The sequence below is a fragment of the Porites lutea genome, chromosome 1 (genome assembly GCF_958299795.1).
Source record: "Porites lutea chromosome 1, jaPorLute2.1, whole genome shotgun sequence".
NCBI classification, from domain to species: Eukaryota; Metazoa; Cnidaria; class Anthozoa; order Scleractinia; family Poritidae; genus Porites; species Porites lutea.
The window spans coordinates 54,338,242-54,364,107 of record NC_133201.1 but is presented as its reverse complement, the minus strand read 5'-3'; the positions used below and the strand labels follow the sequence as shown (position 1 = coordinate 54,364,107).

General features: G+C 38.5%; 2 protein-coding genes across 2 annotated transcripts; both read right to left on the bottom strand.

Annotated features, from left to right (window-relative positions):
• Nucleotides 1-2,220: 2,220 nt before the first annotated feature.
• LOC140921896 (NF-kappa-B inhibitor-interacting Ras-like protein 2) lies at nucleotides 2,221-13,845 on the bottom strand. The gene is made up of 8 exons (XM_073371897.1): nucleotides 13,659-13,845; nucleotides 8,929-9,024; nucleotides 7,487-7,534; nucleotides 7,037-7,129; nucleotides 5,742-5,835; nucleotides 4,979-5,065; nucleotides 3,247-3,391; nucleotides 2,221-2,379 (listed from the first exon to the last, which is right to left on the bottom strand). Exons 1-7 carry the CDS (start codon nucleotides 13,755-13,757, stop codon nucleotides 3,276-3,278), a joined length of 633 nt encoding a protein of 210 aa, XP_073227998.1. The 5' UTR covers nucleotides 13,758-13,845; the 3' UTR covers nucleotides 2,221-2,379; nucleotides 3,247-3,275.
• Nucleotides 13,846-16,531: 2,686 nt separating this feature from the next.
• On the bottom strand, nucleotides 16,532-25,335 carry LOC140921853 (ubiquitin-conjugating enzyme E2 Z-like). Its single transcript, XM_073371855.1, has 7 exons — nucleotides 25,191-25,335; nucleotides 22,775-22,847; nucleotides 22,244-22,431; nucleotides 21,143-21,257; nucleotides 19,335-19,447; nucleotides 18,203-18,293; nucleotides 16,532-17,070 (listed from the first exon to the last, which is right to left on the bottom strand). Exons 1-7 carry the CDS (start codon nucleotides 25,322-25,324, stop codon nucleotides 16,852-16,854), a joined length of 933 nt encoding a protein of 310 aa, XP_073227956.1. The 5' UTR covers nucleotides 25,325-25,335; the 3' UTR covers nucleotides 16,532-16,851.
• Nucleotides 25,336-25,866: the final 531 nt, after the last annotated feature.

Here is a 25,866-nt window from a genome sequence, read left to right as displayed (position 1 = left end):
AGACACAGCAATTTTTAAAATTATCCTAAAGATTGTTGGTGGGTATGGAAAAAAACCGAAGAACATCCGCTGTCCAAACATCCTGATACACTCTCTAGATAGCTACTTTCTGGAGTTTTAAACCTTGCAATACAAGACTAACATATGTTAAAACTTAACCAAAAAAGGGAAAGAAAATAGATAATGTAACGAATCGATTTCGAGATTATCACGCGATGTCAGTATGAAGAATTTTCTGAAAACAACGTTTACAACAGACCTCTGATAGTTAGTTCTTGGCTGATTTGTAAGTTATGCCTGTGTTTTTGCAGATGTGTTCCTTTAAAGTACAAATTTCGTTCTAATTCGCCGCAAATCGCATTTCGCCTCCTATTCAGAGTTTCCACGATGTTCCTCATTCGATTCGCTCGCTCGATAGGTGTACCTCTCCTATTTTTCCTCAGAGTTGTAGCTGCAGCTGCCTCCTCTGCTTGTCTTTTGGCGTTCTTTACCTGTTCAAGTAACATCAGGTTACTCTTGTTAACTTGAGTTTGGTTTTTCCTGCCTTCAGAAAGCGATTCCCTGAACTCCAAACTGCCTACCGTTGTGTCAGCCTGTTCACATTGCGCTGCGGTATCTCGACCCATTATAACAGACGAACTCGACGTTTGACCAATAGTCGGGAACGGGCACGTTTTGCGACGGTTCCTCAAAAATATATCAAGAAATCCCATTCTAGCATGTAATTCAGCTTGACACGATTTCTGACCGCTCTAAAGTGAAATTCTCATCCGTGCTCAAGGACAGAAGAATAGATAAAGTGAAATCCACTAAATTATTAGGAGTCTCTCTTTTGATGACTCCGCTGTCCAACTAACCAATCACAACCCCGAAGAGGGAATTAGCTTACCAAAGTATTGCGCAAGTCATTGCGCAACAATTTTACAAAAGACAAGATCACTACTGACTTTCGTCGGAGAGGAATTCTTTTCTTAGTGAGAAGGGACTTTACTACTCTAAATTATGTCCTTCGTATGCCACACAAAAGAAACAAATATAGCACGAAATGTAACATAGTTTGGAAAAAAAAAAATTAAGAGGACACCTATAAGAAACTAGAAAGCTTATGAATTAAGCATCCAAGAACTATGGACTAAAATAAAGGTTGATTACATCAAATAAGCTGATAAGTGGCGTAGAAAACTAAGGGTGGTTCGATTGACAGTATTCTAGAATAAGAATAAATCGAATAAACTCTAGAAATGATCTGTTTTAGCTTTCATTGCGTTCCAATGCCGGGTATAATCAGCTTAAGGAAAACATTCCGATGTATGTAGCATTCAAACGGTCCTAAAATCATTGCACGAGATTCGCAACAAATCGTTCACGTATTCCTATTTCGGAATACGATCAATCGAACGCACCCTAATAATTTTTTAAAAGAAAGAATCTTGTGAGCACCGGTTGTGATCGCTCTTTGGTGGAACAAGGAAAATACGAAAACAGAAGGGACCACAGAAAGGTCCCTATTTAGTCAAAAATACACTGTTTATTGGAACAAAATACGCGAACGTTAAAATCGTCAAACTTAACAGTCTCTAACTTACAAATCGTCATTATTTCGCGGACTATGTCTGTGAATTAAAACAGTCAAAATCTCTCATTTCAATATACACAACTTGATTATATTTGCAGTACTCGGCAGAACTCATTGTAGCCTGCGAAGAAGATTTAAATTTCCAGTGGCAAGCGAGGCGATCCACGAGAGAATACGCGAGTGGCCCCGTGAGTAAGATGCAACGTTCCCTCACCCCTCGCTCTGGTAGTCTGCTACACAGCCGTTTTTAGTGTCGTCACGCAATGCTCCTCCCCACTGAGCATTGCGTGACGACACTAAAAACGGCTGTGTAGGAGACTATCGCTCTCGCGCCTACTTTCGTGTACCGCTCTTGCATGACTGGGATTTCCACGATATTCCCCTTATGGAGAGCTTGTTCGCAGGCTTCACTTATTGACTTTGTCACATTCCCCCGAGGTCACGCCTCGTTTGATAAGCGCTTTGAAGTGATCGGCACGCTGTCAGATGGGATATAGTCTTTATAAACAGCATATGTATTATATACTAGTGCGCCTTATGTTCATATAAAGAGCTTACGGCGTTACGCACCGTCATACATTACAAAGATTATTTTTTACGATCGCGATGCAGAAGAGTTGGTTTTAATCCGACCACAATTAAACATGGGAAGGCTTCTCTCTTTAATTTTTGTCAGTGAACAATTAAAACGTGTTCTGTCCAGTAAGAAACAATTTTCATGCAGTGCCTTTTGTTTGGAGAACTTCCAGAACTGCATTGTCGGTCGCTACGGTTGTCAAGCGACTGCAAAATCGGATGGTTCCCTGCAAAAATCAATTGAGAACACGACAATTGAAACAAACTTCAAGTATTCACGTCTGCAAATTCTAATAACTTTATCTTTAATTGAAAGCTGTGGTAGCACTCCCCTCCTCCCCGCCCCTTCTTTTCACCAGGACTGCTGTTTCCGGCCAAAAAATAGAGAACGAACGCTCTGGATACAAAAACGGACAAACGTTACCACCCTTTTGGCCACCAAGGCCACCGAGGGCTCTGGCTTCCTGCGCAGACTCAGAAATGTTAAAGAAAAAGGGCTGGATTTCCAACGACTTCAAAAATAGCCAAAGCTCTCGATCACGCTGACCACAAAGATCGCAGAATCAGAATGACTGCTGGAAGGAAACGATCTCTCGGCTCAGTGAGAAGAAATAAACGACGTGGTTGTTTTAAAGAGGAATTATGGTGTCACTTGGAAGGGGGAAGTACAAGTAACTTGTTTTAGTCTTATCAACTTAGTCGATAAAACAGAGACTCGAGAGCATCCACTGATGAATCTCTTAACTTCATCAGACGAAAGCCGGTATTTCTTCCACGTAGTAGAAGTTTTAGCACTAGGGCAAAGGCGGTTCTAACTCGCCAGGTCAGTAGGAAACACCTCATGTATTGCAGGACAAAATTATTGTATAACTCGAGATTAGTATAGACAACACCAAAGATCTAGAGAAATTACATCAATGCATCTCGTAACTTGTGGAACCGGCAAACTACATATCTAAAAAGTCATTCGACATTTGGTTTCGTTCAGGATCAACGGGCGCCCGTATATTTTCTAAGAGCGGATTTAACAACTTGACTTTCAAAATCAAAATCACGGCTCATCTCGAAGTAATCCTTTACGAACTCTTTCTTACCTTTGATGATCTTCGAATGTGTGAGGCTTCTACTCCTTGGTGACATCAAGGCCAGAGTCCCTGGATACAAACACGGTTTTGCTAGACTTCCGCATGGAAAGAAATCGCTTCATTTCAGAATGGCCAGACTGAAGGTATCCTTTACCTAAAATGGGGCGTTATATGTTTGTTTTCAGTCAGTTCAAAACTATTTTAATGAAGTGTCCACGTATTTAGAACAAAAGTACTAAAGGCCTGATTACATGAAGGTGGGATACCCGAGGTAGGTAGGGTAACCCGCTTAGACGGGGTGAAAAAAATATCCCGCGTTGACATGCAATCTTACAACCCCGCCTTTCGGGGTGCACTTTCTTGGTAAACAAACAAAACATGGCGAGCAAACGGTTAATGCTCTTCTCCTCTCACTTGCTGCACGTAAGACAAACTTTCAGTGCTGTGGTTTTCTATATTGTCACTTTCAAAAGCCTCCGCCAAAGGCAGTTCGTTGAATTTGGCGCGAATTTGATGTAACACGAATCGGACCCCGGCTAGGCGGGTTAACGTGATCAAATTAAAATGAGAAATTATATGGAGAGGCGGGTTTTACCCCACCTACGCGGGTTATCTTACCGACCTAGGGTCCCCCATCTTCATGTAAACAGGCTCTAAAAGGACACTTCTGTATTTCCTTTAGCCTCGTTCTCAAAGCGAGTCTTGTTGCATGATGAGGTATAAGTATGGTTTGTGCACCAGGCAAACTCTTTTGAGCTAGCTTCGTCAATAAGCTAAGGCAGGACTGTAAGATGCTTACAAAGATTTAATTAGTCAACCTTGTTTTGTCCTAAGGAAATCAATCCTGGCTATTTTGGTAATAAGATTCCCATTCTGGTCGTATTTTACATCGTAAAACTGTAATTGTTCTTTGCAGAGCTTCGATTCTATCGCGATACAAGGTTTTCCCAAGCACTCACGCGACCGTCTCACGTAACAGTAATCCCATATTAGGAGGTAAACTTTGATTGGTTCACAAAAAAAAACCGCACTACGCTTCACGGTATATAGTGACAATATCTATCTGAGCTCAGACACGGTCATCTCTCTTAATCTAACTTAGGGTGTAATCTTTCGAAGCATACCAGAAAGCCGCCGCACTAGCCTGTCCCACCGTTTTTTACTGTTCTCACGCTCAAAACAATTAACAATTCCAGTGAACCGTGGTGACTGCTATAAGCGTATGCTGCAACTGAATCAAACCTTAACTTCCCAACTTTTAGGCTCTGTTGACACTGTACGGGATAGTTTTTGCGCGGGCACGAAAATCATATCGGATAAGGCTTTTGTTCCCACATAAGAATGGTGATTTCGGAGCGGTTTCTACAACGGAGCGATGCTGCACAGCATCGATCGTTACATATCGGTTATAGGTTTTTGTACCACTCTTTGTGGTCATACCAGGCCGGAGTACCTGTAATGATAAGCTATCTATCTGTATCCTTAGTTAAGTGAACGAGTTAGCATACTCGCTAAAAAGTGTGAAAGGACGAGTTTTTTTTTGCCTTTTTGAACTTAGATTGGTTTGAACGAACGTAAATTCACCATGTTGTGACGTTTTTTTTTTATCTCCGTTGCTGCCGTGGTTCCGTTAGTTTCCTCAGTAACAACATCAATTGCATATCACTTTCTTATGAGAAAAAAAAACCATGCTCGCTTCGACGGGTTGGTATTTCAAATAAAAAGAATATTGTATCCTCACCAGCACATGAAACCATTCTTGAAGTTATCCAAACAAAAGGTTCCTGAAGTGCTTTCCTGTCACCAACACACAATTCTGTAAGCCGAACTGGAAAAGAAACAAAAAAGACACTAGCAATAGTGAACATGTGGGACTCTCATATTTTAAGATTCGTGAGACATTCTGGAGGCAAATGGAGATTAAAGGTTGAGCCGTGGTAACACTAAATAGTCCAGCTAATAAAGCTGTAGCCTTTTCCAGGCTCCAAAATAGTAGGGCAGTCGTGCAGTAAAAAATTCGCTTGGCTTGTTTTATTACTGAGAGCCTGGCACAGCACGGTGCAAAGAAAGTCAGTTTTACGGCATGCCATTCGGGCAAGTTAATGCTAGTATGTACCAGCCCAAGAGTCTTCAGTTTTAACTAGCCCGAAAAATTTTTTGATAAGCAGCATTGATTACAGTTCTTCTGTAATTTGAATCACCCAAAAAACTCACTTGCCCTTCGGGCAAGTTAAGAACAGAATTCACTAGCCCGATTGCAAAATCCACTATCCCCAGGCTAACGCACACGACTTTCTTTGCACTCTGCACAGGCTAACCAACCTGAGGCAGGCTCTCTAGACTGTGTATCAGTCGTTTCCTAATAGCTGACTGGTGTGTGTCAAGGGCCTTTGTAATTTACCTCCCAACTCAAGCACGTTTTCCAATTGAAAGAGAGCGTGTCACGTGCCATGAGTCAAAACTTTAAAACTTTTCGGAAGCTGAAGCCAAAAATTGTACATTACCTTTCTCTGTCTCGGCCCACTTTTTGATTTCAATTGGTTCACACTCCCTCTCTTTTTTAATATCAGTTTTTGTTGCTATAACAACCATTGGAAACTGCAATCAAAGAATTTGATCAAATTTATTTTACCAAAATTACAATATTAACAAGAGAAGAGCACCATCCCCTTCATGTCTTCATGTTGGACGAATTTAACTGAACAAGACAGTGGTTAAAATGATGGACTTGAAATCAGTCGGCCACACAGTTCAAGTCCCACAATGACCCCTAGACTGCTAGAGTCATTCTTGTGTTTTTGACCCCTTGATCATACTTGTACATGTAAGTAGCCAATAATGGTTTACTTCAAATCATTTCTTTCCTTAATGGTGGCCACAATAAAAGCTACTAGGTTGCCAGTACTTGATTGTTCTACCTCCATATTTTACTTACTTAATTAAAGTAAAGAACTAGTTAATTACTTTAATAAATCAATGATTTTCTATTCATATCTTTTGTTGCCATGGTACACATATCCTCCTACACTGTATTGCTTACAATTCTCCTGCACAAATTGTAAGATGTGGACGAGGCAGTAGTTTATTCAGGGGCAATTTATCAGGACAGGATATCCATACAAAAATACAGGTAAAGTTGTTGCAAGAAGAGTAAAAGAGCCCACAGGAGTTTACACAAGGTAATTATGTTGAAAAAGAAAAAGGTAGAAAACAAACAAACAAACAAACAAAAAACAAACAGCATGGATGCAGACGAAAAAACAATGAAAGACTGATGGTAATGGACTGATAAAAGGTTTTCACAAACCTTGGTAATAAACAAATTATTTGTTTATTAGAGACCTTTAGACTCTAAGGCGATGATGACTACGACTGTGACATTTTTTCAATACTAAATGGTACTCACATGAGGGCCAGCGTCATTTGAGTGGGAAAACGTGATAGCCGTTATCATCCTACGTCGAGTTTTAGCGAGAATGTCATAGTTGCAGAAACAAGTTATCAAATTAATGTTAGAAATTTTATCATTTTGTTCACACTGTAAACAAACAAAGATTCGTGGGAGGACTTCAATTTACCACCAATCTGAAACATTGCTTATGTAAATTCATTTCACGTGATCTGGGGACTAAAATCAGAAGAGTGCACGTACATGTACAAGCACATTGGGTTCAAAGGATCAACAGCAATTTCCTCATTCTTTGACATTGCTTAATGCTATTTTTTTTTTAAAGTTAGAATTGTACAGTTGTACTGTGAGAATTGTACAGTTATGCTATGTGAGCTTGCACATACTCACATCCTTTCCTCTGCTCTTGTCAATTTCTTTCTTGATGGCTTGAATTTGCTGAAAGGATTTCTTGGATGTCACACTGAACACAAGCAGAAATCCCTGTGCAAGAAAGAGCCATTAAAAAACGTTTTAGGAAATTACATTCCAATCTCTTGTACTTGGACACCCTTGAGATAAGGTTATTAGGTCTGATTTACTTTGCCTTGATTTGCTTTCAGTATATCCACTGGTTATTTTAGTTTCTACACCCTCAAAAGGGCGTCTGAGTCCACTTACAAAACGTGTTCACTAAAGTGAAGTTAAAAATTAATGTGGGTTATGCTGCAGTGAAATTGTGGGCACCACAGTTTGGTGTCCTTTATAGGAGGTGTCTGCAAGCAGGTGGCATCCATTAGTGGAGTTTCAACAGTATGTGAAAAACATTCCTGATGATGGTCAAACAATAAAATTACTTACATCTGCCAAATTAAGATACTGTTTTGAAAGGTCCCCATTATTTAGCTCCTACAAAAAAAATAGAACCAAATTTCAAACATTAAAAAAAAAGTCAAACATGTATGATAAATTTTGATTATGCCATCCACCTGCCTCACACCCAGTACCCAGTCCCTCACAATCACTCATCTTTTATCACTCCCCCCCCAAAATTCCTGCTCAAGCTCTGTGTTTGCTTCATCACCTTCCATTTGAACCCTGTGCTCATCTTTATACACTCAGTTCTAAGCACGTCACTTTAAAACCCACACTCCCCACTCAACCTTGGAAAAACCTGTGGAAGAGGGGAAACCTTTGTACAGAAGTCCCCAGAGGGTTATATGGTGGGAGCTATCCTCAGTCCAGCATAGTAAGACCTAACGGGGAAAAACCCTCACTATCACAGAGCTCTTTGGGTCATTAAGACACAAAAACTGCAATATCCCAACAAGGAAATACTGCCCAAGGTGAAGCATATGCATGTTAATAAAAGAAGATAAATAATTAATCCTGATTTTGTTGTGGCAGCATTGAAGCCAATGAACACAATAATAATAATTTTATTATTGTGTTCATGCCACAACAAAATCAGGACTGGTATTATTTTATTGATCTAACAAAAATATTTTATTTTTTCCTCTCATCATATAGGAGGGAAACTCCTAGATTTATAATATGATGGTAAGGTGCTTAAGTATTTTTGTTATCATTTAATTTCCTTTTGCCATTTTCTTAGCTTGAATAGGCCCGAGTGAAAAAGGTATACAAATTCTGCTGATGCAGACTATTTTTAGCTTAACTTCATATTTCTGCCATCACTTCCACATGCATGGCTCTTACTTGAAAACTTTTCAAAAACGTTTACCTGAGCCCCTGTTAGCAGGGTTTTTTATTACCCCAAAATATAAAAATACCTTCTTACAACAAGAAAACAAAACAGGTCTTACCATGTGGCATCCAGTAGACCTTTTGTAACTTGTCTGTTTTGTTACCCTAGAGAACTGTTTCTTTCAAGTGTCATCTTATGCATGTGTATGCAAGTGCATATGTAATACTATACATAACTTATGAAATTAGACAAAAGTTATGGTGCCTGGAGAACACCACATGGTCTGAATTGCCATTGGGAAAAAATTCAAGCTAAACAGTCTATTGTGAGATCTAAATGCAAGGCCTAGCTCCTAAAAGACTTATTATTCATTCAAATTAAAATTTCTTTTGAGATTTGGACATTTAGCAGGGGGTTGAAAGGTTATTACTAGGGACTTTAAGATCCAACAATGGGGACGGCAATGAGAATGTCAAAGTAATTGGGTAGGAATAATTGCAATTAAGACTGAAGGAACACAAATTCACTTTTTAAGCAATGTTCTCATTGCCCTCGCATCGTTGAATCTTAAAGTGCTTATTAACAGCTCACTGACCAGACCAGCAGTATCAAATATTCTTATCTTCTCCTTAACTCCTCTGTCAGTATCCAACTGAACTTCATAAATGTCCTCAATAGTATGAAATGTTGGCTGAAAATAAAAACAATAACGTTCACCACCTTTAGCAACGACAATGACAATGGAAACAGAATGTTAAAATGAGCAATAGGGTTTATTAAGCAAAAAAAAAAACTCTGCAAGTGCAGCACACTTTTTGGTACATTTCTTTGCCATCACTGCACGATCACGATGCGAGAACGCCTAATTTCACGTTTTTTGGAGGACATTATACAAGGGACGACGAATTTTCTGCCTCTTTCTAAAATTGAGTGCAGCCCCTATAATAATAAGACTTCAACTCCTGGAAAATTCGCCTTCATTTAAAATATTCAGTGAATTGAAATAAATGTGACAAACCAAGAGTGGTCTGTGATTATTTAAGGGAGATCACAACAGTCATGATAAAATTAGTAGAGAAGAAGTTAAGGTTTTTGACTCAACTGACTAAGGCTAAAGAAGAGGTAGTTCAGTCATTGTTTTCCACTGGCAACAATTTTAAGGTAAATAATATTAAAAGTACTGTTATTGTTATATAAATATTGGAACATGTATAAGATGATTTATTGTTAAGTTATTAATTTTATTCTCTCTTTTCACCATCATGGCTTCAAAAATATAAATGCAAACCATTCAATACAGAAAGTTCAGTTAATCTGGGAAATGAAAGAAGATAAATATACAAAAAGCGCTGCCAAGAATCAGGTTTGTGCGATATTTCATATATGCAAGATATTCAGAAAAATGTTTTACTCAAATTTAGAAAGCTTTGTATGGAGGCGCCATGTTGGTGTCCCTTTGAGGGGCACAAATGTGGCCACCGGAAACCAACAGAAACATCTATTTTTTAGTTTCCCTGCTAATGCATGAATCTATTGCTTGAGAAACTCAAAAAGATTATAAAAATAGTAATATTTTATTCTGAGACAAGGAATGTTTAGGTAGTAAAATCTCAAAAAATTGGTTACGTTTTTAGCCCACATAAGGAATTTCTCGTCCACCAGCTAAACACTGCGTCACGCAAAAGCCTGGAAATTCAAGCGTCCTCTATTGCAAAATCAAGAACTCTTTCGAATTGAAAAGTTGTTCAAATAAAGGTGTTTAGGTGTTGTAATACCTCATGAAAAAAGAAGCGAAGAAGAAAATTATTGATAATGTCTTAGTTTGAATTTTGGTGATGTCACGTGAAAACTGAGAATTTACAGGAAAATGCAACTTTAGTGTTCTCCCAGGGTGGTGCATTTGCACACTTTTTTAGCCCACGATAGGGTTTTTGAATGAACCTCCTGGCCCCAGCGTGGGGCATTTGCAGCTTTTCCAAACACAAAACAAAACAAAACAAAAGACATTTGGACAATAAATACCTGGGGAAGGGGGTAGACACGCTTGGAATTGACTGAGCCATACATGTAAACCCGGAGTAGTCAATCAATAAAAATCGGTATTGATTTATCAAGTGATAAATTGATAAAAATCAGAAAATCAGATTTGATTGATATTGATTGTATCGATCAACTGGTAGAAATCGATGACACACTCATTTCATTTATCAATTTATCTAGATTTTACAGATTTCATCGCATTATATCGGATGATACATCTGTTCTTCTGTTCATCCAAAAATGAAAACTGATTTCAAGCAAACAGTGAATTAGTTGACAACATGCAAGTTGCAATAATTTCATTGAGAGTTGAAGGATCAAACAGTTATCACTTTTTAAAAAAAGAGTTTAAAAAAATCTTATCTTTTCTTTAAAACCTGGTTTGAAGTCTTTTCTGATGGCTGATATTGGCCAGGTTTGTAGGGGCCCAGTTTTTCACAAGATTATTGTATTTAGATCTGCCACCCTTTCAAAATAACGTCAGTTCCATGTGTAGTTACTTCCCGCAGTAGCCTATACATGTAGATAAAAATCGAAATCGATAAAAATCGTTAGCGATCAAGTGATTTCTATTGATTGAAAGCGGAAAATGGTGAAAAATAATCTAAGGAAATCTTTTAGCCTGAATTTCACGCATCCCTTCAACTCTAGTAGCCTGCATTTCATCTGATTGCTTCAAGTCATTTTCTCCTCTCAGCAATGTCTGAATCGACCAGCTGTTAATGCCATCTAGTGACATCACTACTACCCGAAAACCGGGTGGTGATTTTGATTGATTGATTGTCTAAATATTTGCGTAATTATGTATAATTATGAGAAATTTTAACGGGATTGTCTCTTGGTACTCAGCGGATTGCATAAGTGGCATGCTTACATGGAGTTCAAACATTTCGATAATCTTTATCATAAACAGCAAAATTGCCCTTGTCTTTGAAACTGAATTGCTATAAAATTGAACTGCGAATGAAGAATCATTGTGTAGAGTCGGTAGGTTTTTCAGACCAATGTCATATTGTCATTCGATCTTTTTGCTATTTCTACCGTCAAGTGTAATGATTCTGTTAGCTTTTTGCTCTTGTTTCCTTATTTTCTTTTTTCTTTCTTAAGGACCAAACAGCTTCTTTCCAATTTAAGGGAATTGTTGTGTTTTTGAACTAAGTGTTCCCAGGGTGTATATATTTCATTGCACAGTTGTGACCAAGTTTGAATTACATTTGTACAACTGGTTCAGAGTACTGCATGCAGTTGATAGTAAAAAAAAAGTCAAAAAGAGTAAAGCAATTGTGTCAGCTGATCAGCCTTGCTGTGTCTCAGAGGAACCAGGAGAAAGAGAAGAGCAGTCATATATCTGACATTGACATTACATCGGAAAGGGCGCAAGCCAGAATTTAAGTGGTAACTTTTTATCAGTTTGAATTATTTTTAGATAGTTTTATTTTTTTATTAACTTTTTGATGCTTTTTATAATTGTCATTAGTAGTTTTTAGATAGTCATTTTACGACAATTCTCTTTCGTACACAAGAAGAATGTACATAGGGTATATATTTTATTAGTATATACACACTCAGTGATCTTGGTAATTCAAGCAATCTGATTGGTTAGCTATCTCGGACTATGACGTTATATTCACCGCGCTAGGCGGTGAATATAAAGCCGAACAAAATCGCTGTCGTGAACTGGGTGTTTTGCCAAAGTTTCAAAGTAAAACCTTTTTGAAAATACACGAATATCCAAGTGCTGATGACTTTGAAGGCAAGAAAAGACTTCATGGTGTTTAAACAGCGTGATTTATTGTGAAGTGGTTTACTTTAGCTGACTTTTTGTACGCTCGAAGCTATGTTTACCACTACAGAGGAAAACGTGGTCGCTTTGTCACTGTTTTGTGATTTCGGGATTTTCTCGCAAGCCCAATTTTGCCTATAAATAGAAGTTAATTTATGGAGAAGAGAGGAAGGCAAATATTTTCGAAAATTGTACGTGCCAGCAAGTTAACAAGGCAAAGAACTTTGGAGATAAACAATGCTCACCTTGATCGCAGCCGCTGTTGACAGCATTTGCAAGAAGCGACAAAGAAAACTTTCTCATTCACGGTGAGTTGACAGAAACAAATAAAGCTCTAGATACTTTTCTTCTCAAAATTGGGTAGTAATTTAAATTTTCGGCGTTTTCTTTTAAACCGTTGATGCTAAAGCTTACAAAACTCGATGCAAAAGGATTAAAACTATCATTTGCCATGTTTGAAGATACTGTAAAGATCTTACTTTTGCGCATCCACTGTTTACGGCTTCGTGTTCACGCATGAATTTTCACCCGTCAATCAAACTAATCGTTTTTTAATGGTTTCCTTTCTGATTCTGTTGAGATCACTTCGTGTGAATATACTAAAACAATTATTCACCTCAGGCTCAGTTAATATTGTTGAATAATCCCCTCGACTTCGTCTCGGGGATTATTCAACAATATTAACTTCGCCTTCGGCGAATAATTGTTAAATATTCATATTCTTGAATCTGTAAATAGTCTATTTTTTTTAATCTATGAATAAAGTTATTTCATTATTGTGTCAGCTGTTCTGTATCATGCAGACATTTCAAAATTATATTTCTTGGTTTGCCACTTGAAAATCGTGTTTTACTTTTTGCATGAATTAAAGCAAAGGAGTGGTGACGTCACTGGATGGCATTAACGGCCCGTCGATTCAGACGTTACTGAGGGAGAAATAACAACTCGAAGTTATCAGATGAAATTCAGACTATGACTCTAAGGAATGTCTGAAAATTCAGGCTAGGAAATCTTTTATCTGAAGTTACATTTCTACTACAAAAGGGTCTTTACAGAGAATCTTGAGTGTGTTATACTTTCTACATTTCTTATTTTCATGTTTGTTGATCAGTTGTTACTCTTGGATGCGTTTTCTCAGCTGTACTATCTACAATGTAACTTATGCTGAAAAACGACGGTGTCGGACTACCATTAAAATCGTTAAAATCGTGAAAAATCGATAATATCCATTTGACACAGCAAGTTAGTTTACCGATTTACACCGATTTCCGTTATCAATCGATAAAAATCACTTGATTGCTATCGATTTTTATCGATACCGATTTTTATCGACTGACTACTATACTCCGGGATGTAAACAAAAGTCACTTGTTTACATATCTGTATCTTATATGACATGAACCCACTACCGGGTGCTAGATCACTATTGGGATGTCTCTTAAATAACTAACCTCTCTGCGAAAAACAATAAGTTAGGTAAGATGAAAGTACTGTAGACAGACCTGTCCAGGTGAATGATTTCCAAAGACTGCCTGCTCGATTACTGCCGTTTTTCCCACACAACTTCCTCCCACAACAACAAGCCGTAGATATTTTGGCATCTCGCATAAACTGCTTAAGTCACCCACAAAAAACTGTCAATCGGCATGCAACTTCATCTATCTTTGCCGCCTACCACGGCAGATTCATCAAATTTTCAATATGGCTGCCCAGCCGAGTTAAGGCTGCAAGTGGACTGGGCCTATTGGAGAACAACAAGAGGGAGAGAGAGAGAACTCTGGGAACGAAGAAACAAAAACTGGACACAGGGCTTCCCTTGCGCAAATCACTGAGCACATTTTACCTTTTTTTTCTGTTCTCGTAACATATTGCAAAGTATGAAGTAACTCCGCTGTATTAGTGCAAAAATTTTAAAAAATCTTTTAACAAAATAAAAAGAATCTGGTATTAAAATATGCTTTGTCGTTCAACATGAATATTTAGATAATGTATTCTTGAGTTGCACGTGACGTCACCAAAAATCAAACTAAGAAACTATCGATTCTTCTGAGTTTCTACTTTCAGGAGTTATTACAGTACCTAAACACCTTTACATGAGCAAATTTTTGGTTCGAAAGAGTTCTTCTTTTTGCGAGAGAGGACGCTTGAATTTCCAGGCTTTTGCGTGACGCGGCATTTAGCTGGCGGCCGGGAAAGCTCCTATGTGGGTTAAAAACATTACCGATTTTGGGAGATTTTGCAATCTAAACATTCCTTGTCTCAGAAGAAATATTACTGTAATCTTTATGAGTTCCTCAAGCGAAGAATTCACGCATTAGTAGGAAAATTCGAAAACAGATGTTTCTGTTGGTATGCGGCGGCCATATTGGTGTTCCTGAAAGGGATACCAAGATGGCGATTCCATACAAAGCTTTATAAATTTAGGTAAACCGTTTTTTCCAATATCTCGCATTTGAAATATTTCACAGACCTGATTCTTGGCAAGGGTTTTTGTATAGTTATCTTTTTTCATTTCCCAGATTCTAGTCCTTCTGTATTGAATGGTTTGCATTTTTATTTTTCATTGCGTGACACTGCAAGCCGAGAATTCTCCCTAGTAGACTGTGTACTTGAGTTATGATATTTGTTTCCTAGGCATTCCAGCATTGATCTCTTGTGGTTTTTGTCTCTGAAAGAATTTGACCTCTGAAGCAGTTCAGGGATTTTTTTTACCTCTTTTGAAGCGTAAAGCCTTTTCTTGTGGCTAAATGACCGTTTAATAGAGGTTTTAGCTTCTAAAATTTGGAATAACTGCTGAATACCCTGCCTGGATCCTGAATAAATTGCAAAGTGTAGTTGTTTTGTCCGTGACTTGATTGTTACGCTTGGCCTGGCTCGTTTGCAGGTCCGATCAGTATCGTATTACTCCACTCTTCCTGACTGGGTAATCAAACGGTTCCAACCAAGCTGACAAAAGTGGGCGGCATTCAAAACTCATAAGAAATGTGGCAGGCGGGATTTTCCCTTGCGGCTTCGCAGCTCGCTTCGCGTGGGGCGTGGCAGCTCCGCCGCCAAGAAAGCACTCCGGGCACAAGAATCCCGCCAGCTACGCAGACTAAGCGAGATCTTGTCTCTTCTCTGACCATCACTACGATATCATGGGGAAATAGACCAATTTCGATACATTTAAATTCATACTTGGCTGCGAGGCTTGGGGGAATAACGCAAAAGAAATTATCTTGAGGCTCAGCAGTCAATAACACATTTCTTTTGTTTTATTCCCTTATGCCTGGGGGTCAAGTATGAGCTATTCTTCATACACTGATGGTTGTTTTTCAGATTCTGCTAAAATATTCGTACTTAGTTACTACTGTTGTCATTACTATTAACTGTCAGTGCTGCGTCGTGAAAACAAAAACAAATGATTTTATCACTTGAACTGTTTAAAGTCAATTTACCACTGGCCGTAGGCGCTATCCCTTTGTCATCACAGTCGGTAATCAATTCGTGGCACTAACGAAGAGATAGTTCGAAAGTTCAGCCGTTGAATAGCAAGGATAAAATCAAATTTTCGTGATTCTAAGTCTCTTGAGCGAGCAGTCACAACGGCCAGAGGTCAGGGTATGGCTGCACACTTCATTTCTAATGCATTTTATGCCAGCGTGCCTACCCCTACTCATTAGCTCATTTTCTCTTGAGAGAATATAACCTTTCAGGGACGGACCATCAGAAAACTTATAAGGGGAGGGGGCGAGAGGCTTTAAAGTACAAAAAATATTATTGCAAGGGAAAATTACATGAAAAAAAAATCATGCTCGCCAAGTAACCGGCCTAAAAAATCTTCATGCACTGGCCTAAAAAATTCATTCGTCTCGAAAATTCCCCACTCCCACCCAATAACATTTCTCAAGGGAAGGGTAGGATTTCCATGCGCTATGAAGACGCTATATAACAAGCGGCAAGGTTCTTCATCAAGGTTTAATTAAGCCGTAACTAGAACGTTCACTGTATTTTTATTCATCGTTTTCATTTCTCAAGTTACCTTAAATTTTCCTTCCTTTCACATTCTATGAACAATAACTTCAATTATTTGCTTTAAACTATGTACATAGTCAATTTACGGCAATCCAGTTAGTTAGACTGGTACCGTATTAATTAATTTCTTTCTTTCAGCAATGTTAGAATTAGGCTACGAGTAGTACCCATTTTTCCTCAGGGATAGTAAAGCGAGCGAAACGCGAACGCACGTGAAAATCAATCCACGCGAGAAAGGCGAGACACAGCTCTCGCCTTTCTCGCCTGGGTTGATTTTCACGCGCGCTCGAGTTTCGCTCGCTTTACTATCCCTGAGGAAAAATAGGGACTACTCTTAGTCTATGTTAGTATATTAATCATTTTCCTGGCGCATCACAGCCAATAAACTTAATGGGCTGAATCTTTCCCCGGACAAAGAATTGATGTACTGAAAAGTAATGTACTCTTGGAAAACTCTCAGAAAACGAATGCATCTTATTATAATTATACTAAAAAAAAAAAAGAATTTACATGTAAGCAATGACTGTAAGATTTAAAAGTGGGTAATTATTAACGTTATTCTCCCAATACGCCTCTAACAAATTAGAGAATAAATAATCCAGTTGTTGCTGTAGTTATATGTACAATGGTGTTCTTTCTTCTGTCACATTTTCCTGCTTTGCATAAATGTGAATTACCAAATCAGTCGTCGCTATCATATAAAAACTCGCCCCAATCTTCAATTTCTGGGGGAGGAGTTTCGGAGATGGGCGGTTTTGGCGTTTCTTCTTCGTCATCGCTCGATGAATTATCTTCCTCCTTTCCCGCCGCCTTCTCTTGGTCGATTTTTCTCTTGATAGCTTCTAGTCTTAATTTAAGCGACAAATAATCAAAGACTCCAGAGTTATTCTCAAATGGATCCTATAAAAACAAATTGACGGCATCATAAATTAAATCATCTTTATCCGGATTCAACCCAACCTCGTTCCCAGGGTTTTCTCCTACCCTGGGAACGAGGTTGGATTCAACCCTTTTCTTAATCTCTGTGACTTCTTACCTATGATTCAAACTATTATTCACCAGAGAAATTAATGTTTTTTCTTAATTTGCTTTTAGAAATATCAATGCACTTACAAAATTTGGCGACGCCACCACTGGTTTCCCCGCGAAATGACGTCTGAGGAACGAGCGCAGAAATTCCATACTGATGACGCGTTATTACCCAGATCTGGGTAGAGCCACTGATTGGCTGAAAATTTTCTTCAGCCAGTCAGAAGCGCTACCCCGATATGTTGGTAGTGATACGTCATATGCGCTCGTTTCTCAGACGTCATTTCGCGGGGAAACCAGTGGTGGCGTCGCAACATGTCGGCTGTTTTCTCAGGCTAAAACTTAAACTGCATATGATTTTTGTAAAAAAAAACAAAAAACAAAAACAAAAACAAACTCCTGAATCCCAGTGTGTTCGAACAACCGACTGTCGTGACTGATGCATAACGTATTATCGGAGTCCAAGAAATAAAGGTATTAGAAATTAACAAGACTTAAATTTACGCGAATTTAATGGCAAACGACTTTTATAAGTAGAATACTAACGCAAAAGGGAGGGTAACATTTCAAAATGAAGGACGTACAAAGGAAGTACAAACTTCTTGCTCAATAGACAACAGGAATAAAGGTAAAAGATATCATCCGAAATGGAAACTTTGTTTGTGCTATATCCTAAACGTACGAAGAGGGTCAAGCGAACAAATCTGATCACTGCGAGGGTTCTTCACAGTTTCAATGATACACTGTGCTAGTCTAGAGGATCTTTCCACAGTTAAAATATTCCTCTTTCTTCGGTGTCAAAAACAACAAAAGATTATCGAGAATTTCGGACCAACATAATGGAAATTAAAGTCGCGGAAATTAACGCTACACTTAATTAAGGGCGCGGAAATCAACGTTTACAAAAAACTAAAGCGACTTAATTTAGCTCGAATTTTGGAAATTTGCGTTAATTTAATGAAGCGTGATCATTTCATTTTATAAGGTATGCTGATTTTCTTACCTTCATTTTCTTGCCATTTAAATGCATCTTCTCGTAAATGATTTTACAGTAACTGTCGTAAAACTTGGGGAATAATTTCTTAATTTTCGTCCTGCAATAAAAATGAGGAAGTTAATGCAGTTTTCACAAAAGACGCAATCTACATGTATTCAACCAGTCTAGAAACTTCGAGAGGAAAATGAATGACATTACATGTAAGTTATGGAAGTCTCCTCGACAAAACTCTCTCAAAATTCCGATAAACTTTGAATGAGATTCACTTTAAAACAAAATATCCCAAAATGGAACGACAAACAAACAACAAAACAAAACAAAACAAAACAAACAAACAAAGGATTATCCTCCCTTTCCAAGCTGGTAAAAATATATTTGTACCAAATTTGCTTAGAGCAAAAAAGATGCAGAGAAGTGCAAACTACGAGTCAATTAAAATGTACATTGGCAGGCAAATGTGGCTTGCATATTCCATCTCTGCCCCTGGTCACACTCCTAGTTTGCGCATCTTTGCATCATATTTGCCCTAACCAAATTTGGTGCAAATCTTTTTCGTTTAATGCCAGATATTTTAGAACACACATTTACGCGAAAAAGACATTTCTAAGGTTATGGAACTGCCAAATTCTGAATCTGGATTCTTTTTGTTCAATGGAGTTTACCTGTTCCAGACTCCGAGAAAGTGACCGTGATAACTGCCCCCCTTTACCAGAGCAAGCAAGTCTTATTTTTGCTAGGCTGGTTTTCGTGACGTCCAAAGCTATCTAAAAACACTATCTGAGAGCCCGAAAAAGGCTGCAATGGAGTGCACTCAAATACCACTTTCTTTATTTTATTAACACACCAACCAATGCACTGCCAGCTACAATGCTGGTCAACATCTTTCCTGTAGTCCAGGACTAGTGGAGTTTCTTGCTGGGCTCACTTGCCCAATGGACAAAAGACCAAGCAAGCCATCCTCTAACAAATCATTAACTATAAGACAAGTACATTTAAGTGGCCCCAGGCAAGCAAATGTGAGAGCCACTTGCCCAAAGAACAAGCTGGTAATTCACTTTTTTTTTCGAGTCCTGAGAGTGTCTCTAAATTATTACCAGGAACCGGTTATTACAGTACATATATCAACATTCCAACACACCTGAGGACTGGAGGACATTTTTGTGCACCTTCTAACATATCGCAGACTCCAACTCGGAGAGTTTCATGCTGAATTACCTCATTATATTTGCTGGAGTCACCTTTGCTTGTTTCCTAATAAAAGAAGAAACAGTTATTGTCTAAAACCTATTGAGTCATAGACGCCAACATCTGATTTATGATTGGTTCCTAGTATCACCAGCTGTCAACTCATAGTACCTTTAACCTTTTCATATACATTGTAGTCAATTGGTCCATCATCCTGCAACACACATACAGAGACACAAAGCCACACAAGCCACAACTGAGATACAAAGACACATAATTATACACTCAGACTATAACATGTAATACAGATCTAATAACAGCCATAATATAAACACAGGGAACCCGAATGCTGTAAAAGCTAATAAAAATAATGATTAGATGCATTTAAGCCGTATTAGCTAATAAAAAAGATGTATTTCTGTGTCTTTATGAGTCGTTGTGGAAGGGATTTGAATCCGACCAGAGACGGTTAACATTGCTGGTATAAAATGTTTGTTTGTCTGGCACATCAGACGTGACAGTTCTGTCTCATGTTAATTATTAACTCTCCTTGGGAGACGATCTCTGGTTTCAATCTAATATATTGGAAACTTGAGATGTAACTGTCGCGTCCTATTTACAAAATGCCAGAGAAACAACCATTTGATAACAGCAATGTTGGCCGTCTCTAATCAGATTCAAATCCCTTTCAAAACGACCCATAAAGACAGAGGAATACAGGTAAATACATCTTATCATTCTATTAGCTAATACAGTGTTCGGGTTGCCTGTGTTATATACAATGGTACAACGGTGATACACTTTGAGAGCCGTCTTTTAAATTTGCTGTCATGTAAAGGGTCCTTTACTGTCCCAGGTGGTCAATTTTATATTTGCCAGTTCAGGCTATCTGGCTAACTCTCCCTTAAGCCCTGTGTAGACTTCAGGGCTGTCACTTAGAGCCAGGGGGTAGGTATTTTCTCTGGCTACTATGAGCATGACCCCACCCCGAACTACCAGTACCAGGGCTTCTGATAATTCGCGGAAAAAAAAGTCAAATTTCGCGGGATGTTTGGTGACAAAATCGCGCAAAAATCGGCCGATTTCGCGGGAATTTCGCGGGAATTTTCAGGACAAACTTGGCCGGAAAGCAATCGGTAAAAAAACGGTGGATTTTGTGGTTATTTTCAGGGCAAATTTCGCAACATATCGATCGGTTTTGCGCTGATCAGACCAGCGTTTTTAATGTTTTCTAACATAGGACATCATTTGCTCTTTCAACAACAATATGCTCTAGAAATGAACCAACGGCAAAGACTTTAACATCATGGCTGGTGCCCAGTTTTTCGCAACATAATATACGCCTGGTAGTTTCGGGACATTGTTTTCACGTTTCAGTGACGAAGTTTTGACATAAATTTGCGAGTTTACGGCAAGTAAATACCGCCAGTAGCTGAGACAAGTTTCAAAATTGCTGTACAGACATGTACATGACATGTATTTGATACGATTTCTACCGAATTTAGTGGTATTTTGCGTGTTTTTGTGTATTTCGCGGATTTACCTGAATTTCGCGGCTCCGCGACCGCGCGAAATATCAGAAGCCCTGCAGTACTTCATAAGAAACAGTGTAAAAGGAAGATAAAAGCAAAAGAAGTTCCTACATATTGTTCTTTTATTCTCTGCCTAAAGTCTAATTTCCTTACACCCAGTAACTTGAAATTGTAGTGACAGCCCTGAGTCTTGATCAAAATGATAATTTTATTACATACATGTACTAACCCTTTTTTCATATCCAGGTTCATTGTGATATGGATTCTCATTCATAAGAGACTGGATTGAAATTAGAAGACTTGACAGAGTCTGAGCAGGACTCCAGGCTGGGCCATGCCAAGTTCTGTTAAAGGAACAAAAAAATAGTACACGTACATTCTTCAGGTGCCCATACCAAGAAAAGTCTGAAACATGTTAACACTATTTTCGGCCCATTATGTACATCACAGTGTCTGATGGAAAATTTTGCAGCTGGTTGAAGGGTATGAAGACCTCACTCATACTAAGTAAAAAATAATAAGCACAATTAAAACTATAAGTGGTAGAGGTAAATTAAACCAGTTGGCTATTCACATTATGTCCAAGCATGGACAATGTGTTGAACTCTCAACACCTGTGAAACAAATCTAAAAGGCAATAGGTAAGGGACTTAAATCCTAGACCTCCACAGATATTCATTTTTCCCCTTTGTCACTTTAATCTTTTTCAATAAACTCAGCAGCAAGGCCTACTGATTTAAGGTATTTCTGTTGATTTTGCAATTTAGTGAAATTAAGGGTGAAATTACAACAAAAATGGACTTGAATATTGTCTCTTTCACAATGGCTGTCAACAACCATCGGTACAAACTGGAAAATAATAATTATTGACCATCCAGATAGGATTGGTTGAATTAAAAAGACATCCCCAGCATTAATTTTACTAACCTTTTTTGTTTCACGTCAATTTTCTGGTTTTTTAGCTTAGAAAGGTTCCAAAACTTAATCGCACCACCACATCAAAGAAAGCCTTATAATTTCCATCTGCTGATTGAAATCTATTCTAGGGATCTATGCTGCCGGCTCAATTCGAACAGGCAATAATCTGACAAGCAAAAATCAACAATAGAAAACGTATGCATCCAGCCATCTGTGTGGCAGAGAAGCATTGGTTTATTTTCTGAATGCAGTGGCTGGTAATTGAGTCTAGTACTTGTACATGTATGTGACCTTCTTTGTGTGAAGTTTTGAATTTGATTCTCACCCTCTTACCCACAAAAAATATTGGCCCTGTGGTTAATTTACATTTTTACGTGTACCTTTTTACACAAATGGTCTGTTGGCTACTTACCCTAAAATGCTAAGGCAAACCGTGCCATTTGCATAAAGATTGGGGTTGAACCTGACCCTACCCCCACCAGTAGTCATTAGTTTGACCTTTGGAGGTTTTATTGGGTAATCAGGGGTAAAAAAGATCAGAAAGTAAAAGAATCCACCCTCATATGGTGTGCCACGTGGTCCAACAACTAGTGCATGAACCTAAAAGACAAAAGAATAAATCACGAGGTTCTTATTACGATTTGTCATGTAAAGCTCACTAAAAAAAGTCTAGGTGAGAAAAAAAAATGAAAAGAGAGACTTGCCTTAAAGCCAGCAAAGGAGCAGGAGGCGTGCTGATCCTCACTAACATTTGTTTGGAAGGTACTTAAAATGACTACAGTATGAATAACAGTCAAGGACAGTGTAGGAATTATCATTACCATATTTCCTTGAATGATAGCCATCACTTGATTTATCGCCTCCCTCAAATAATCCCCCCAAACCCTTATCGCCATCTTCTCTTTCATTTATCCCCTTCACTTATTTTTATTTGATAACAAACCTTTGTAATGTCATCTTCATCAGCAGCAATATGAAGCCCTGGTGGGGGTTCCTTGTACATGTTTGTAATATCCCTTTGCAAATCAACAGAAAAAAATTATAAATGAGAGAAAGCAAAAATAACACTGCATTTGATTACAAATTTGATTAATATGAAGATAACTTTCAAAGTTACAAAATGTGATCTTCCAAGGGAAAATGTACACTAATGGCTTTCCATTAAGCAGATAAAACGCATGGCTTCTGAACGGGTTGCAAATGGCTCACCCATTCGAATGGGTTCTTCAAACGGCTGAACAAGTTATGAAGTATTCCCAATGGCTAGCATAAACAGTTGAATGGCTTACTCACCCGTTTGAACGGGTTGACATAAATGGGTGAATGGATTTCCAATCAATTGTGAATGGCTCATGAAGAACCATGGTGTCATGTTATCATTCTGAAGGAATGGACAATTAATCTGGTCTAATTTAGGTTATGATAAAAACTGTTCTAATGTATTAACAAAACGAGAAAGCAGTTAAATTTTGATAAACAGCACTTTGTACTACATTCTACTGAAGCAAAACACGAATTTAAAAGAAAGTTGCCATTTGTTTATCTTTACTGTGTTGTGCCTGACATCCGCTTCATTTACCGGTATTATTTGAAGTTGCACAACAACATGGCAGCTTTGAATTTTGCCTGTTTTCTTTTGACAGCAACTTCAATGCAGTAAGAAAATTCTTCCATGCACGATTCTATTTCTAGTTGCAATTCTCAGATAACAGTACATCTTACCAAATTTGCATAAAGCAAACCTGAGTGACAACAAGCGTTTGTACGCATTGCGCGCGCTTAAAAAAAGTGGCTGTAGCATTGTAAGATCTGTACTTGAATATGCCTGCCCTGTTTGGGCAGCCCTGCCAAAGTATTTAGATGATGTTATAGAATCTGTAGAAAAAAGGGCCCTATGCATCGTTTTGCTGAACTGTCACTATGACGATGCCCTAATTCAATGTGGCATCACTGCCCTTTCCCTGAGAAGGGAGGAAGCTTGCATTAATTTTATCAAGCGTGACTGCCTGTTGTCTCTAGTACTCAAGCCATTAATTCCTTGTGTGTCAATTGACAGGCCATACTGCCTCCATTCAGGCGAATGTGTTCCGGTGCGCCTTGTCCCCAAGACAAAGCGATTCGCAGATTTCTGCACCGTTAAGTTTCAAGACCAGTTGTAATCTTGTGCTTGTTATTTTTTCTATGTTATGTAGTGCTTTCAATCATATTTACATAATTATCTATTTGATTGTTTTTGTATTGTATTGTCTTCAGCCTTTAGGCTGCGAGAGGGATATCAATAAACTATTATTAGTATTATTATTAGGTAACACAATACTATCCACTTGAATGAGAAGAGAGCGAATGACACACGGGCTTCTTTAATTGATTCTCTGTATTTTTTACATGTATGTAGAACAAGTCGTTGGCAAAAAATATTTCATTTGTAATTTAAAAATGCAGAGAGCAAAAGTGTTCAGGTTTCTTTTGAAATCTTTTGCTTACATACAGGATGTTCTACTTGTTCTACTTGTATCCTAGATATCATGTAGGATATCTTTAGCTTAGATTTTTTTTCTGATAAGGGATCGTTGATGCAGAAAAGCTCACAGTCTGCTATATCTGAAAAAAAAAATCCACTCCATGATTGCTTGTGTTTGCACGTTATTTCAGTAAGGGCAAATTAAGAGTTTAAAGCCGATAAACTTGTGCAAATAAAGTCGAACAAATCTTGAAAACATTGAATTAAATGACCGCTCAAACAAGTGAAATTTTTAATAGTGCCTATTAACATGCATCGGCCAGGAAATCGGACTGTCCCACGACTATTTGCGAGCTGACAAAGGATTCTGTTACATGTATATGCAGCTTCCTGTGACTCGACCTCTGAGTAAAGTGTTTCGGTTTTGATAGTCACAAATGCGAGCACTATTAACAACATGATTGTAGGAAATGAAAGTTACAACAAAATAATAATTATTATCATATATATTCGTCACATGTGTTGAAATTTCACACATTACAATCCCCCCGATATCATATTGATCCAAGTATTGACCCATTTGTAAAAACGCGAATCTCAACATTGGGAACATCACAGGGAAAAAGAGAAAGCGTGACATGAGAAATCCTCATATCTAGGGTTTCGACGAAAGTTGGGTATAATATACCCAAGAGAGAATCAGGCTACATCTACTGCTGCAGTAGATGTAGCCTGATTCTCAGACGTCCGAGGTCGTTCGCGGTCCCTTCGCTTTCCTCCGTCTCTCGACGGGAGAGGGAGGGAAGCGAAGGGACCGCGAACGACCTTGGACGTCTAAGAATGATGACCTTTACAAAGACTTTCGCCACATAACGTGAAACATTATCATGCACGTTACCTCTGGATTCTAAAAATACAAAGTGCTGAAAACATTTCCTTCGGATACGATGCACGAAAACACGGAGTTGCTGGAGCTTTCGATGTCACCACAGAGGATGCTTCTGCCGCCATCTTGTGTATTAATGACGTCATTATCTAACGGCTTCCTTGTTTCCAGTTTTCTGTCACCTGAGAGGAAGGAGAGTACCCTGGGTGACAGAGACTTCCGGTTTCTGTCAAGTCTTAAACAGCCGTCTTTACAGTGACCCGCGCGAAAAGCCTTTTTCTAAGGATAATGTGGGTCTTTGGACATTTCTTCACGTGCCAGCCCACATCAACACAGTTGGAGACTTTCAAACTGATTGGCGTAAATGTAACCCGATAAAAAGCTCAAAGGTCAACGGGAACGGTAAAAAGCACCGCTCCGTGCCAGAGGTCAGGGTCCCAAAGGGGGGGTCCCTGGAGCCCTAGAGCCCTGAAATTTCTGATATGGAGCCCGGAGCCCTATCATTTTACTGACTGGAGCCCTGGGCCGAGTTGTTCAAAGCTGGGTTAAGATAACCCAGGGTTAATGCGAGATTTGAATCCAGATTTGAAAGCTTAAAAAGCATTTCAGTTTTATTTTTTTTGTCTACAAGTTGATGATTGGAAGCTCTAAAAATAACAGACAGAATTATCCCAGAAAATGCTTTTGA

Bases quoted from the DNA above. Each gene is read 5' to 3' on its own strand.
- LOC140921853 (XM_073371855.1), bottom strand. From the start codon at position 25,324: ATGACGTCATTAATACACAAGATGGCGGCAGAAGCATCCTCTGTGGTG. The intron at 22,848-25,190 runs GTAACGTGCATG...TGATTTGCAAAG, and splicing joins TGTATTTTTAGAATCCAGAG to GGATATTACAAACATGTACA. The intron at 19,448-21,142 runs GTTAGTACATGT...TTCTTTTATTAG, and splicing joins AACCTGGATATGAAAAAAGG to GAAACAAGCAAAGGTGACTC.
- LOC140921896 (XM_073371897.1), bottom strand. From the start codon at position 13,757: ATGCCAAAATATCTACGGCTTGTTGTTGTGGGAGGAAGTTGTGTGGGA. The intron at 9,025-13,658 runs GTCTGTCTACAG...TTTTATTTTCAG, and splicing joins GAAATCATTCACCTGGACAG to CCAACATTTCATACTATTGA. The intron at 3,392-4,978 runs GTGAGGATACAA...GCCCCATTTTAG, and splicing joins AAGAATGGTTTCATGTGCTG to GTAAAGGATACCTTCAGTCT.